General features: G+C 40.3%; 1 protein-coding gene across 1 annotated transcript; it reads right to left on the bottom strand.

Moving 5' to 3' along the window:
- Positions 1–1,257: 1,257 nt before the first annotated feature.
- On the bottom strand, positions 1,258–14,331 carry LOC139636789 (PDZ and LIM domain protein 3-like). Its single transcript, XM_071505117.1, has 7 exons — positions 14,145–14,331; positions 7,815–7,966; positions 6,692–6,776; positions 6,384–6,571; positions 4,716–4,843; positions 3,109–3,220; positions 1,258–2,141 (listed from the first exon to the last, which is right to left on the bottom strand). The coding sequence occupies exons 1-7, from the start codon at positions 14,235–14,237 to the stop codon at positions 1,952–1,954; spliced, it is 948 nt and encodes a 315-aa protein (XP_071361218.1). The 5' UTR covers positions 14,238–14,331; the 3' UTR covers positions 1,258–1,951.
- Between the last annotated feature and the right edge of the window lie 518 nt (positions 14,332–14,849).

The raw sequence follows: 14,849 nt of genomic DNA, 5'->3' as shown, positions 1-14,849 counted from the left end.
GTGAATCATCAAGCCAACATTTAATTCAAAGAGGAACTGTGAAGTATGTTATGCCATTTCAATTTAAATTCTTGTTTCAATTTTTTCATGGATGCTGGTCTATATTTTTTATAAGGGGAAAAAAAAATTTCATTTTCACTTACAGGACCTTCTGTGTATATATGGACCGTTGTAATGAAGCTGCCTTTGGCTAAAAGGCTCCAGGATCAATACTGGTGTTACTAGGAGGTGTATTACATCAGCCAGTACTCTCTCTTATCTCTTACCTTGACGTAACTGGGCTCCAATGTTCAGAAACCTGTGTCCTGGGACTCCAGTGTTGGTCAAATTCATTGTTGTGTGTGGTGTCTCATCACAGCAGCTGGCCAGTACTGATGTTGTTTCCTTTAAAAAAGACTGCAGATGACTAACACTATGCACCCACACACACTGCAGTGCTTTTTTTGAGTTGTGCTTCTCATTCAGAATAGGCGACCTCTTTAAATGCCTTTTGAGGTTGAGTTGCAAAAATTGATTGTCAGTTGCTCTAAAAAAGCACCACATATACCCAGATATAATTCCTTTGCTTGCATGTTGAGCTTCAGATGAAGCACTTTAAGTCTGGAGCACCCACGCAGGTGTTGTCACTGCTGATTAAGGGTAGAAGGTTGTCAGAGTCGTGCTGGGAACAACATCAATTAGTCCTTCTGCGTCAGGTGGAACAAAGCTAACAAGAAGTGTGAGAGATGTCAATCAAACAGTCTGTACACACCCACAGAGCAGAGGAGAGGTCTAATCAATCACAATGAGTGAAATCACCTGTGTGGGTGAATTATGGGTGTGCAGGGCCACCACATGAAAATGGACACAATAATGAAAATATATTCTGCTTTTTTTGTGGTTTGCTGTATTGTGGAAGCATTTTACAGGAAAAATGATTTAACCATCAATCCAAAAATCTACCCTTTCAGGATGAAATACTCTTCCACTCCCTGGTTGTTAAAAGCTGACCACAGCAGCTGTGGTCATCTTGGCTTCACTTCATTTGCAGTTGATAAGCTTTATTTCACAGCTGATTTTGAGCACAGGTACTATAATAACATGAAGGATGGATATGTCCAATTCCAGCATCTTACTAACATTACAGCAGCTAAAATGTATTCAGCCATCATTTCAGTGTAAACCTGTGTTGGACGTGGTTGTGAAATACCGAAATGTCTTCAAACCACTCGTGCAGCATATTAAACACTTGAAATTTCAGTATATTCAAAGCACACATTACAGCCAAAGTAAGCCTTTATATTGATAAATGAACTGCTTGCACAGTTGCACTTGACCAACAAATGTAAGCACAGTTATGAAGGTAGTGAATCTGTCAACACTTCACAGCCACATTCCAAGCCTCCAGCGTTGCTTTCCATTGCTGGAGACAAAACTTGGCAAGTAAAGGGAATGAGGTTTGATGCTGAACTTGCAACATTTCTTCTAGACTGGTAAGTAAACAGCTGTTAATGCTAACATTGGCTATGTAGCAGTAGCAAAACTTCCATATCGATAGTTTAAGTTGAAGGACAAACAGTTCAGACTATGGGTGCTTTTCATCTCAAGACTCCACATACATGTGCCACCTTACAGTATGCACAGAGGGTCTTTATTGGAAATACATCTAATTGTGAGAAACTGGCAAGAAATAAAGTGGCAAGTTTTGTTGTCCCTTCTGCTGGGCTTTTTAAACAACACAACGCGACTGTTCAATTATCACCTGCGAAATGCTCCTACACAGAAGTGATTTACAGGTCAACACAGCATATGGTTATGTTCAGAGAAAAGTGTATTCGTACTGAAATGTTATTGCACACAGACAACTTCAAAGTGCAGATGATCACTTAAACAGACGTAGGACAAAGGAGTGTGTGCCGAAGTGTGTGTCTGTTTGTGTGTGTACTTGTGTCTGTGCGTGTAGGAGGGGAATCTACGCAGATGGATAAGTTGTGATGAGGTCATGTCCCTCCGGTGGTCTCATTCTGGCCCGAGCGTGAATCTCACAGTACAGCTGCCCCTCCACGAAGAAATAGCCCTGCTGTTTGAGGTTGACGTCACAGTCGGAGCACACAAAGCAACCGGGGTGACGATATTTGTCCCGCGCTTTCACCACTGTCCCGCTGCACCATTAAAAAACAGAGACAGGGAGATGATGAGAGGAAAGAACAGAGTATGTATGGAAAGTTATGTGAACCAGGGGGTTAGCAGGTTGCTCTAAATACTCTAAATGTGCAAAAACATTGGATGGACAAAATCTGTATATGTCCTCTTTACTGACAGCCTCGCAATAAACAGGGGTCATTTCACCTTTGACCTCATTCAGCATCACTGTTGGGTATGATCAGATATGTGCTATGTTGCACCTCTAACCACACTCAACAGTGATGTCAAGGCACACTGACACACAAACACTGCAGCTCAGAAACAAGGTCACTGAGATGAATAGACTGAAAGCAATGAACTGTCTGCACCAACTTTCACATTGTCTCATTTTACTACAAACAAAAGTTGCTACGATGAAATAAAAAGTCTACACATTTGAGAAGCAGATCTCTTTGAACACGATGATGCACAAAGCCTGAACTGGCCAATTATATCCACAACATTTACATTAGCTACTTGTTGAAAGTCTGGGAGATTTTAAAAAGGTGAATTTCATATTCAGGCTCTTTTTCACTTTAGGTTTATGTGTTTAATCTGTATATTTGATGAATAAATTGTTTACAAGGGAAATAAATTGTATGTAATATTATTTTATGATAGGGTTTTTCCCTTGGTCTTCTATGGTTAATATCTGTTCAAAAATCTGATACTAATCAACTGGCACCTTACAGTTCAATCTTAGCCCAGCATAACCACTACTTAGGTTTATATAAGGCTTATGATGTAACGTTCAAATGACGCAGGCTACAGTATGTTCAGACAAAGAGGTGTTAATTCATCTCTATACAATCTATATCATAGTTTGTAGTGCTGCTGTAGTGGACTTGTGCTATTGCTCCTGTAATTTTGTCTCATCCTTTGTTTGGATTGATTCATGCTGGGTCTGAATGTGAATCACAGATGATTTATTCTATTTTTACTCACACAATCCCATTCCCACACTTGTCACAGACAGGCAGTTTCTGCAGGTTTCCTGTGGGCGGAGTTGGTTTGGTCGTGGGGGCTTTTACTGTCCTGGTCACAATGGGACGAGTGCCTGCCCATATGGGAGAGAAACCACTCAACAAGACTACTCTGTACTCATGCATGATTAAAGCACATGAATAAAAACAAACCACTTGAGAGAAAGGAGGCAAGGACACTTGTGTGCTCACTTGAATCCTAAATGACTCTTCCTCTTGGGTTCTAAGCCTATTTCAGCTCTATTGGGACACATTTTTCTTTTGTAATAATGATTATGTAGCTTTAAGGTTACGTTATTTGAATAGCAAGGGGAACACACAGTGTGTCATAATGACATATTGTGTAGCTTTAACTATGTAAGTTATGAGACTGGTTCGTCATTCAGGGTCAAAATATTGCATATACTAATGTTATGTATTCTAACCTATATATTCCATCTTTGTTCCCTTTGTCAAAATGAATATGATTTACTGGAACAATTGTTCGTGCCACAGTTAGTATGACATCAAATGAGCAACATGGTTCTTTAAATTCAGCTGTAGCGTAGGAGTTACTGCAGACTGGTCATAAGGTTGTTGGTTCAATCCCCAGCTCTTCCTGTCCACATGTTGACGTGTCTTTGAGCAAGACGCTGTTCCTGATGTATGTATGGAAGATAAAAATATAGGTAGAAAAAAAAAGTCTGTTGTTATCGTACTCCAAGGAAGCCCTAACTACAAGTGTGTGCTCCCGCCCTGATCACCAGAGAATGTAAAGCAATGCAACTGAGCTGAATCCTTCGATACAGCAGTTATATTCCTGACACCTGAAGATAAAATTGCCGTAGCATTAACACACAGCCACTCTGCTTCGTCCAGACTGTGTGAGTGTGGTGTGACCAAATTTGATCAGTGGTGGAAAAAGAAATCAGACCTTTTACTTCAGCAGAAGTAGCAACACCACAGTGTAGAAGTACTCTGTTACAAGTAAAAGTCCAAATACAGAAGTACCATCATCAAAATATATATTTACTTATGCCTTATACCATTATGCAGAATAATCCACATCTGAACAACAGATATTGTTTAATTACCATCACTAATGTTGCAGCTGGTAGAGGTGGGGCTAATTTTAGCTACTTTATAGACTGTGGGGAAGCTTAAAGGGAAATCACTCAAATCATTAGATTTGAGCTAGAAAATCTAGTGAAAAAAGTTGCTGAAGGGTTTTTTAAAAGTCACCATATCTGATTGGTGAATGGAAGTATGTGACATCACAGTTTTCCGATTGAGCCCCGCCCACTACAAACCAGTGAGAAGACCTCAGAGAATAGACGTGATCAAAACTCTTGGCAGAAAATGATGTTTCCAGACACCACCCTATAACTCATAGTAAGAATCTGATTGAGAAAATAAAATAAATAAATGTAAAACATCTGTATCTGAAAGGTCTTCCACGCTACCAGTTAGAGTACAAATATTTCCGATGGTCAGCCTCCTCTCTATACTGGATGATTTCAAACTGTGACATGCTTTTGTGTTGTGGGAGAAATATATTGTCTAGGAGGAAGAGGAAGAGGAAGAGCTCACCATCACTGTCAATAAAGTCCTGCAGGGCTTTGAAGGAGCCAGACTGTCGAGGCTCCTGGGGCTCCTCCTGGTCTTTCTGTAACATCCGGTACACATCAGAATCCTCGATGCTGGTCAGAGTCCTGGGGCTGAGCAGTGCACAAAACACACACACACACACACACACACACACACACACACACACACACACACACACACACACACACACACACACACACACATATATAAACACAAACACATACACACATACAACAGCTGGCGTGAATACAAACACACACTCTCTGTGACACGGCACTGCTGCACCACACACATTTCATTAAGAGCAATTGCCTCATGCTAATGGCAGAAATAATGCACTGTAGTCCTAACTGCATGGCCCTGTTTTTTAAATTAAAAATCTTTTTATTTTTATTTTTAATTTTTTATGGTGGTCACAACAAAATAAATCTATGGACAAGATCACACAGAGCAAAATAAGAAAGGACGTTGATTAATGAACAGTTTTGGCTGAGATTTATAGCATGCTCAGTTAATAGCTTCTATAATAATCATGCTTTAATTTAAATAATTACTTCATCTAATAGCAGTTGTGAATACATTACAATGTCCATGTAAATCAGCCTAAATTAGCAGAGTCTGTGCTGCATCATCTGCCATGACCCAGGTCTGATGTGATTTATGTTATGTTCAGAAGTTGTGGTTAAGCCATGGAAAGATTCATTCCTGTGCGCTGTGGTAATATATTCTCAGGGTGACACACCGTATATCAGGTAACCTAATGAAATCCACATGACTGCACGGGAAGGCTGAAGGCTGACACACTGTAGCACATCTGTGGCCACATTAAGCTTTTCAGCTGACACCTTCAGACAAACTGGGTGACAGACTGGCACTCAGGAGGTGAGTCATGTAAAGAGCAGGTGGACTAACGAAAATGTAACAAGAGCGCAGCAGAAAGAAACTGAAGGCTACAGGAGAACAGAGATTAGAGACGGCACAAGCTCCATCGCTACATTCACTGTCCTGTTGGTTTTTTTTTAGCCTCAGGGTGGCATCAGAGGGGCGGACTTTTCATAAAGTTGTAAATCAATATTAATGAAAATAATCTTTAGTTGCAGCCAAGTAGCTAACTAGCATGGCATACTAACATTTAACTTGTGAGTAAGGTTAGCAGTTAGCATGGTGATACATTTTTGCATGTTTCTTGGCCTTAATGTTCAGTGTAGCTGAGGTTGACAGGATTTGAAAGTAGTCTTTTGAGGTATGTTGTCCTGATTTAAAGTGTTAGACAAGCAGGTGTTTGAAACCGTTGATGACACTGGATGAGAAGTAAAGGGAAACACTGAGGTTCTTGTGATGTCAGGTGACCTTGGACATAGATTCACTAAGACAAGAGGATATCATGTTGCAAGACAGCAAATGAGAATGATTGAGATTGTGGCCACTATGGCAAAATCATTGTCCACCCCACTGCTATACCCAGCAAATATCAGTACCGAATTTTATGGCTCTCTGTCCAATTGCTGTCAAAATACTGTATGTCACCATGTACCAGAGACAGATGGATGATGTGACGGACAGGCTGAACAACTCACACGCTGTTAGTTTCTGTGGTGCGGGTGCTTTTAAAGAACATGACTGCCATGATTAGCTGCAGTGATCAGTCACCTCTCAGGCTTATGATGGACAATGCCTCGGATCTGGCCCTCCATGGCGTCCTGGATATTGCCTGAGGAGTAAAGGCCTATAGGAGTATTGTAGGCTGTACTGACCACCTGACGCTTGTCATCAATGTTCGCTGCCGCAACAAACGGCTGAGCTTTCCGGTTGTGAGCGGTGCCAATAGGTTTGTACTCCTGAACAGATAAGAAGGGAACAAGAACAGCACTGAGACAGTGTGAGAAGACGATGAGAAGCTGAATGGCTGCTATAACCTGTAATAAATGTGAATCCATTTCTCAGACACTCTTACAAACCTGTTGTTCTGCTTCTAGGTTGATTTTATATGGGTGAGCTCTGCCCTCCTCTATAACACGAGGGGACCACAGTCTTGATTCATTCCTGGGAATTAAACACAGATTCTGGTCAGAAGGTCAACTCAACTTGACTGATGAACTGTTGAATAAATCTCTTGGAATCTCTGTGTGTGTGTGTGTGTGTGTATGTGTGTGAGTGTATCTTTAATCCCAACCCATAAAACATCAAAACTGAGGTTTAAACTCATGCTGACATCTCGGTCTATTCGGTCACGCCATTGGTTCCTATTTTACCGTTTCAAGAGCGTGTCCAAACTGCAAATGTGACTACATGAAGCCAAATTCATAAGTCAAACCAAAGTCACTTGATTTTTTAAAATGTTATTGAATATTATATTGCCCTTTAATACAATTCACAGAAGAAATGTAAGAGCATGCTCACAGCTGGAAAAGGATTCAACGAAGTGCAGATGGTGGGAGGAAAGCTCCAGGAAAACCTTAAACGTTTTACTGACATTTGCGGTGCACGTCTTGCATCATTTTCAGTAAGGACAAAACAATAAAGTACTCAAATGTCTTGTTTTAATATATAACAGAAGAAACTCTGAACTGTTACAATTAGGGTATGGTTTATATTATAAAAAAGTGATTTCCAACAGGGGTGGAGACCCTTGCAAGGGGTCCCGAGAAAAACCTGAGGGGTCACGAGATGACTGGCTGGATTTGCTGAATGATTTTGCCTTAAACATTTATTCAGATAAAATAAGGGGGAAAAAAATCTCGTAGTCACAAAATGTAAACATGCAGCCGGTAATAAGACGTTGGATGTAAACGTTTCTTGTATCAGTATGTGTGAAGATGTGACCTGATGCACACATTAAAAGAAACAACTGTACAATGTGTAATCCAATTCAACACCATAACAATGGCCTTCAAACATAACTTAGACTTAAAACAACAGGTGCCAGACACAAAAATGGAACAATATAACTTTCATGAACACTGTAATCATTGCACAGCTAATGTATTAGATTTCATTGCATTGTGCACGGGTTGATTTTACTGTGTACACCATCCGTTTCTGTGCATGTGTGTTGTGTGCTTGTGGTTTCTTGCAGACAACCTTTCAACAGTGAGACAGAGCTGATTGGTGGACTCCTTGATCTTGTTCTGGGCTTCACAGTGCAGCATGTCTGTGGCGGGGACTCCCTCGATGGCCAGGATGACATCACCAGGGCACAAGTTGGCTACGGCAGCCTTACTGCCGGGGGTGATCTGGAGGAGAGCAGAGCAAAGGGGTAAACAAGGAACACAGTGACAGGTAAGGAGAGCAAATCCAGACTAGACTGAGATGTCATCATCAGATAGTGACAAAGGATAAAGCACACACAATAAATAAGTGGAGAAACATAATAAAATATGAATCATTCGCTACATGGCATCTCATCCCAGTTAAAAGCCACATAGTAGATTTTGCAAGAATGGTGTTTATCCCTCCAGTAGCTCTGGTGACTTGACATGGAGAGTAAATATCAACACTTAAGATCTTTTACTGAGAGACTTTATATTGTTTTTTTCTTTAATTTTTTCGCCTGTCTGTATGTTTTGAAAGATTTCAGCAGAGAAGAGAAGAAATATTGTTTAGTCTTTTTGTTTTTGTCTTTGTTTGCTTTTATTTCCCCCCTTCTATCACACTACTAAATATTAATATATTTCAGCCATAGAAAAATAAATCCATACATAAATAATTAATTTCAGCATAATTACATTTTGAGCTCCGAACACAAACAAAAACAAGCCTCGCTCAAAGTCATCTGACAGCTCTACTTGCTGGAGGTCATGAGAAGTTTGAGACCTAAACACCGGGTCATGGGTCAGCCCTGAATAAGTACATCAGTTAAGATGCTGGCAATGAAGTATGTTGCCTACAATTGTTTTTTAAATAATTTTTTGAAATCATTTGCACGTATGATTTTTTTGTATATAACAAAAAGTTTGTAAACAACTAAATGAGCATTTTAAACACATAACATTCCCCAATCCCAGCCCGGAAACACATATCCTTTTTATTTTATTTTTTTTTTTTCAAGAGTCAAGAAATTAATCAATTCTAATACACCAAATATCAGAGGTTTGTGTATATCCATATAAGTAGCTAAGATTGTCAGGCAGTAATGGTATTTTGATGACAGAGACAAAGATGCTGCATAGTTATTCCAAACATTACTGTGACTGCACAGCATCCACTCTGTGTTTCAGAAACCTCTTTAAATTAAATATTAGTTGCCAGCAAATTGTTAACTTTGAGCACGACCAGAGGCTACATGAGAGGATAGCTGTAATTTGCTTTACCTGTCAGATCAAAATTTTGAAAATACAGAGTGTTTGAAGATGAATTGATTCTAATTGAACTTTATTACCAAATATCACAAGGAAGCTTATTGTTACATTTTTCTTTCCATTGTTTTTTCTCATTTTGACGTGAATGCATTGGAAAATGTGCTTTTCTTAGTTAGTTATTTCACTTTAGAATGACCCCCCTTGCAATGTCTTACTGATCTGGTCAGCCAGTCTTTTGCTCTCTGTTCATCTATAAAACCCATTCAAACAGCCTACTATCTACAGACGCCACAGCACTGTGAAAGGTTTTGGTCTGCTCTCCATCACTGGCACTTCATCTCTTGGTACAGTACTCAACAGTGAGGCCCCTTGTGCATGTTTCTCTTTGTTCATCTCACCTGGCCTAAATACAAAACTCCCTGAACGCCCTGAACCTATATTTTTTTTCACTCTGCAAAACACAGGCCGCTCTCTGAAATGCAGCAGGAGTGTTCCCGTTACAGACGAAAAGCACTGCCCCGGTTGGTATGCATGCGTATAAACTGTCCGTCCCCCGTCATGGAGATAAAATAAACACGTGCTGCTTCCCACTAAGTGACAGCATCCAGATGGAATATGTATTCTGCTGGCCAGGCAGTGATCAAGATGAATAAGAACTCCCAGAAAGTCATCAAGGTCACAGGGAATAGCTCTGGAGGCAGCTTCAAACCAAACCCAACATTCCCACTTACACTACACAGGGCATGACCTATGCTCAACCATATTGCATTACGGGACATAGGAAACTTTTCTACATTGGGATGTTACACTGAACCTTGAATTAGGTCATACGCCTATAAATAACTGTGGATGAAAGTGCTGAGGGGATGTCTCATGCTGCCAAAGAGGGAGCAGTAATTTACAGCAGAGCATTTGTTGAAGTGCTGCTGCCTGACTCTATGTTTTACTGCTCTGATGTCTGTTACCTGAATCTGTGCACAACTATACTTTTTATTGGAATGGTTGTTCAATGCAGTTCGGTTGTCTTCTCAAACATTTGTTGTTGTTTAAATTATAACCACTGTACCATCTTGTGCTTATGTCCTTGTGTCTGCTTCCTTCTGTTCTTTGCTGCTGCTTCTTGCCTTTGTGTTTTCTCTTCACTTTTTCCTTCCTTACATGCATGTGTCTTCCTTGCTTCCTTCCTCCGCTTTCTTCAGCATAATAATCCCCAAATTTGGAGTAGGAACGAGAAGAAGAAGAATTTTACTTAAAATAGCCTACTTGAGTACAACTTGCTTATATTTGTCTTTTTTCAAGTAAAACAAAATCTGATGTCACAATGAATAAAGTGAGGAATTCCGTAATAAACTATCCAAGAAGTACAGGGGAAAATCTGGCTGGTCAAAAATGTTTGCTGAATACACTAGAAGCCATTCCTACTTTATATGATGATAACATGTCAATATTATGTTTATAACTTGTTGCATTTCCCTGAGGTGCAAAGGTTGGTGTATTTCTAAAAGCAAAATGCAACGACCAAATACATCATGATGTACTGTGGTGTCCAAAAGTATGAGATCACTTTCCCGTTCATGAAGCATGTGACTTAAACATCTGCTGAAGCTTCTGCACCACTGAAAAGAAGACAAATTATGGCACATGACAACATCTGATTTATGTAGAGCGATGAAGACATTGTGATGTTCCTGAAATGAGTACATGAAATATAGTTGTCATATTCCTGTCATGTATTCCATTTTGTTTTGAGTTTTGCCTGGAGCTCCTTTAATTACAGTCATCTTGTTGCGCCCTCTTCTTCTCTAGCAGTTTCATGACACCTGATTGGGTAATTACTGAAACAGTTGGTGGCACTATAGATCTCAACAAACCACACCATGTCATTTCCCTACTGAAGAGCTTTAGCCATAGTTGTGTTTACAAGACAAGAGGTTATAATTAGCCCTCTGAGCAGTGCTACATCTTTAGGGCAGATTGGAGGCTACAGTCAGTTGCTATTGGAAAGTGATGAGACGGGCTAGCTGGTTAGCATGCTAACATCAGTAGAAGACAAGATGTGATAGAGAGAAGGGTTAACATTAGCATTGCTTTCCACAGCTAGAGACAGCTCTTGGTGAGTAAAGCAGTTAGGTTGGATGTTAATGCTAACCTTGGCTGTGTAGCAACAGCAAAACTTACAAATAGCTACTTTAAATGACGTTTCGTTAAATGGCATGTAAGAAGCTTAAAATGCATAAATATAACACAAAATGTCCCTGAAAATGGTGTGCTCTTTAAACACAATCACATGATAACATGTAGGATGTTTGCATAATGGTAGCTGATTAAAAAAAAGCACATTCATTTGAGTTTCTTTCGCAGATTTTCTCAAAATCCAGCTAGAATTTGCTCAACTTCAGGATATTGAGCACATATTTGGATGTATCCTTAACGAGATCCGCCCTGTAATGCCTATGTCTATCAATGCCCCATGTTTTTAATGCAGACTTAAATTTGTAGTCTCCATGCTGAAGATCACCAGAGGTATTTTCTCAGACTTAACAAAGCTCCTATAGAGCCACATTACAGGCTCTCTAATGCCGCCATGTCGTGAAGATCAAGTAAAGGGACCTTGCTGTGCACATTTTGTGGAGTGCCCCTTTAAGACCGCTGTCTTCTGAAGAAAAAGATGATAATCACTTGTGTTTACTTTCCTCAACCAGCTGGGAACACTGGCAGGTCATAAAGAGGAGGATGTTCCTGACCAAAAATGGCAGTGAAGGGAGACACTGGATTCACTTGTGCTTGAATGAAGTCTGTGAGTTCAGTGCAGAAACAATCCCTTTAATTTGCCACATAGACAGCGGAATACAATATCAGCTGTTATTCATGTATATCAGATTCTGTTCTTCAGTACACATCTCTCTTACAAGCACATTCTAACACATGTCCTTCTTGTATCACTGCTCACATATGGGTTACTCTCCCTGATTCCTCTCCTTCCTCGTCCTCTCTCATCACTGTTCTCATATGGACTCAGTGAGTGTCGACTAACACAACAGGTGTGAGGTTACTGGACAGAGTCACTGGTCTGAGCTTTAATTATGCTTTTAGTCAGTACTTCCTGAGATCTTTCCCTAAATATAGAGGCACATAACCCCAACAGAGCAGGATTACTAGATCTCCTCGCAGCTGATCCTGCATGTGGGACTCTGGGGAAGCAGTCCACAAATACTGATGAAGACATCATTGTTCATATTCAGGGTATTTACTGCTGTGTTTTGTTGTGGTGAAGAAAAATGAAGAGTGGCTGTATTATAATTGATTACTTCCATAGTCAAAATTGAAATATAAATGATAAAAGGGGAAATATTATATTTTTATTCCACAACAGAAAAAATAAAATCTTTCAGTGTTTGAAGAGTTTTGAACTACATTATACGGCGCTGCTACTATTATGCAATAATATCTGAATGATGGTAGGCTGCTACTCATGCATCTCTTATGTTTCTGTATATTGTTTGTTTTTGTGATTTTTTTTTCTTTTTTCCTTTTACCAGTTCATTTATTCAGCCCCATCTTCCTTCTGCCCTTTCATATTTAGCATTTTTGTTTTGGTTTCCCCCACTGTTAGGATTGTCTTCATATCAATCCAGTTAATCTTGACAGAGCCATAACAGTACGCAGAAAGTTAGAATAATAACATGACTAATGCCACTACTTGAAATAATAAAACATCTCACTTTCCTTTCAAAGGAACCAAAAAAAGGAAAAAAAGTCCCGTCATGCATACAAAAACACACATGGACACGCATTCGAAGCACTGACACGTGCTGCTGTCTTTTTTTTTTTTACTATGTATTTTCAGAAGCAACATTTCAATGTCATGGCAAAAAAGTGTATTTATGTTGTTGCCGACAGTTTGATGAGAAGATTCAGTCTTTGTGTCGCTAACCCCAGCTTTTCACTGTATAGATATCAATCTTCTCATCAAACTATTGGGAAAAAAAGTGAATATACAAACCTCCCAAAATGTCAAACTAGTCCTTTAATTGGTCAGTTTAATAGCTACACGTGACTCAGTTGTTTAGCTTCATTTCATATCAACAGGAAATGCCTTATTAGTTTCAGGAAATGATCCTTTTCATTCTCAGATGAAGATAAATTCGGATTCACGTTATCTCAATCAGCAGCCATGACCCTTTCGGACAGTTTGCCCGTTCCTCTTTCAGCAAGTATCTGTCTACCAAACTATTTGTTTGTCTAACGTATGTGTAATCTGTAATCACAGTGAGTTTTCTTTCATGATCTACAGTTAGGTTTCTTTCTATAAATGTAAATCTGTCATCTCTCTCGGCTCCACCTGTGCTGTCATTTTACGAGGATGATGTTACATGATGCTGCGTGTTGACCTAAAGCTGAGGTTCACTATCTCCTGAACAGCTGCACTGTTATAATAGAAATATCACAACAGAGTGTACAACACCATAATCACTGACAAATCCATTTTGAAATCCATGTTGACTCAGCTGTCAGCATGAATCCCCCGAATTCAACAAGTTTGTCCAAACATATAAAGTTGATTCTACATCTGGAAAATTCCACAGCTATGTTTCCCTATTTCCATGTTTTTCATCAGGTTTTAGAATTGATTTACATGCTCTGCAGGACTGAGGTACATTTTTAGGAATATTTCCATGCTTCTAAATTCTTCAGTCTAAAATCCATTCAGTGAAACGTGTGTGTGTGTGTGTGTGTGTGTACGCACATGTCAGAGTACAATGTAAGTTGCTATTTGTATCTAAGCCTCTTGCATTTTGTGTGGCACAGGTGCAGACCTCATGCCACAGACTCTTTCTCGAATGAACCCCCCTGGAACCGCAATGTTGATAAACCAGAGATGAACGCCTCTGGACTGCTCCACAACAGATTAAAAAAATCACATTCACTTTTACACTGTTTGACATTTGGCTGATGTTACAACAGCAGAAACAGTGCCAAACAACAATTTTGCCCAGACAACCTTAAAAATGTGCCAGGAAGAGAAATTAAATGAGAGCTTGGGAAAACAGGTCGAATGGTTTTGTTTTGAAAGCTGATTTTGCAAACTGAAGTCTGTCTCTCACTCACTCACCCTGGAGATGGTCAGGGGCTGGTTGAAGTCCTTTCCTCCCGTCAGGCGGAACCCCCAGGGGGCCGGACCGCTCAACACGACATTGAGTGGCATGACCCTTTAATGTCTCTGCCGCTGTTAGATAACAACAGCACAGACAGTAAACTGCACGCTGCAGGCAACACAGTGAAAGAGCACAGGACTATGAAAGTGATGGAGATTTTGAACCACGCTGGGGAGGAGGGGTGCAGGGGGAGGAGAATAAACAGACCCCACCCCAGCAGTGAAGTAATTTGTCAGATTTTGGGACCTGACTCTTAAGTCTGTATCCCACCAGCACTTGCTCGCCAGTTTTCCAATTTCTGTGAAGCACTTTTTCTTATTTTTTTCTGTCTTACGGCTTCCCTCTAAAAATAGAAGCCAGTGCTGCTTAAATCAGGTGCAACTCAAACCTCACTTGTCTTTCTCACAACCAGTTTTAGACCATGCACTGTAAGTAGGTATGCGGACACTTGTAGACAGAGTGAGGATGTAAACCACCCCCCCACCCCCCCATCGCCTCTCATCCCCGGGCAGCTCGGAGTCTGGCTGGCCTCTTCTTGCTCTGGTTGAGGGGGTCCTGCTGCTCCTGTCCTTATTTGGTCTGGAGGCGCAGCTCCACTCTGAGGCCTTGGAGGTCCCACTTGCACATTCCAGCCACTATTGATCTGGATGGGAACCAGGACT

This window comes from Trachinotus anak, unplaced genomic scaffold (genome assembly GCF_046630095.1).
Source record: "Trachinotus anak isolate AG129_WGS33_773 ecotype Australia unplaced genomic scaffold, CSIRO_AGI_Tana_v1 ptg000019l, whole genome shotgun sequence".
NCBI lineage: Eukaryota > Metazoa > Chordata > Actinopteri > Carangiformes > Carangidae > Trachinotus > Trachinotus anak.
This window is presented reverse-complemented; position numbering and strand designations above follow the sequence as displayed.

Bases quoted from the DNA above. Each gene is read 5' to 3' on its own strand.
- LOC139636789 (XM_071505117.1), bottom strand. From the start codon at position 14,237: ATGCCACTCAATGTCGTGTTGAGCGGTCCGGCCCCCTGGGGGTTCCGC. The intron at 3,221-4,715 runs GTGAGCTCTTCC...CCATATGGGCAG, and splicing joins GGACTTTATTGACAGTGATG to GCACTCGTCCCATTGTGACC. The intron at 2,142-3,108 runs GTGAGTAAAAAT...TTAATGGTGCAG, and splicing joins AAGTGTGGGAATGGGATTGT to CGGGACAGTGGTGAAAGCGC.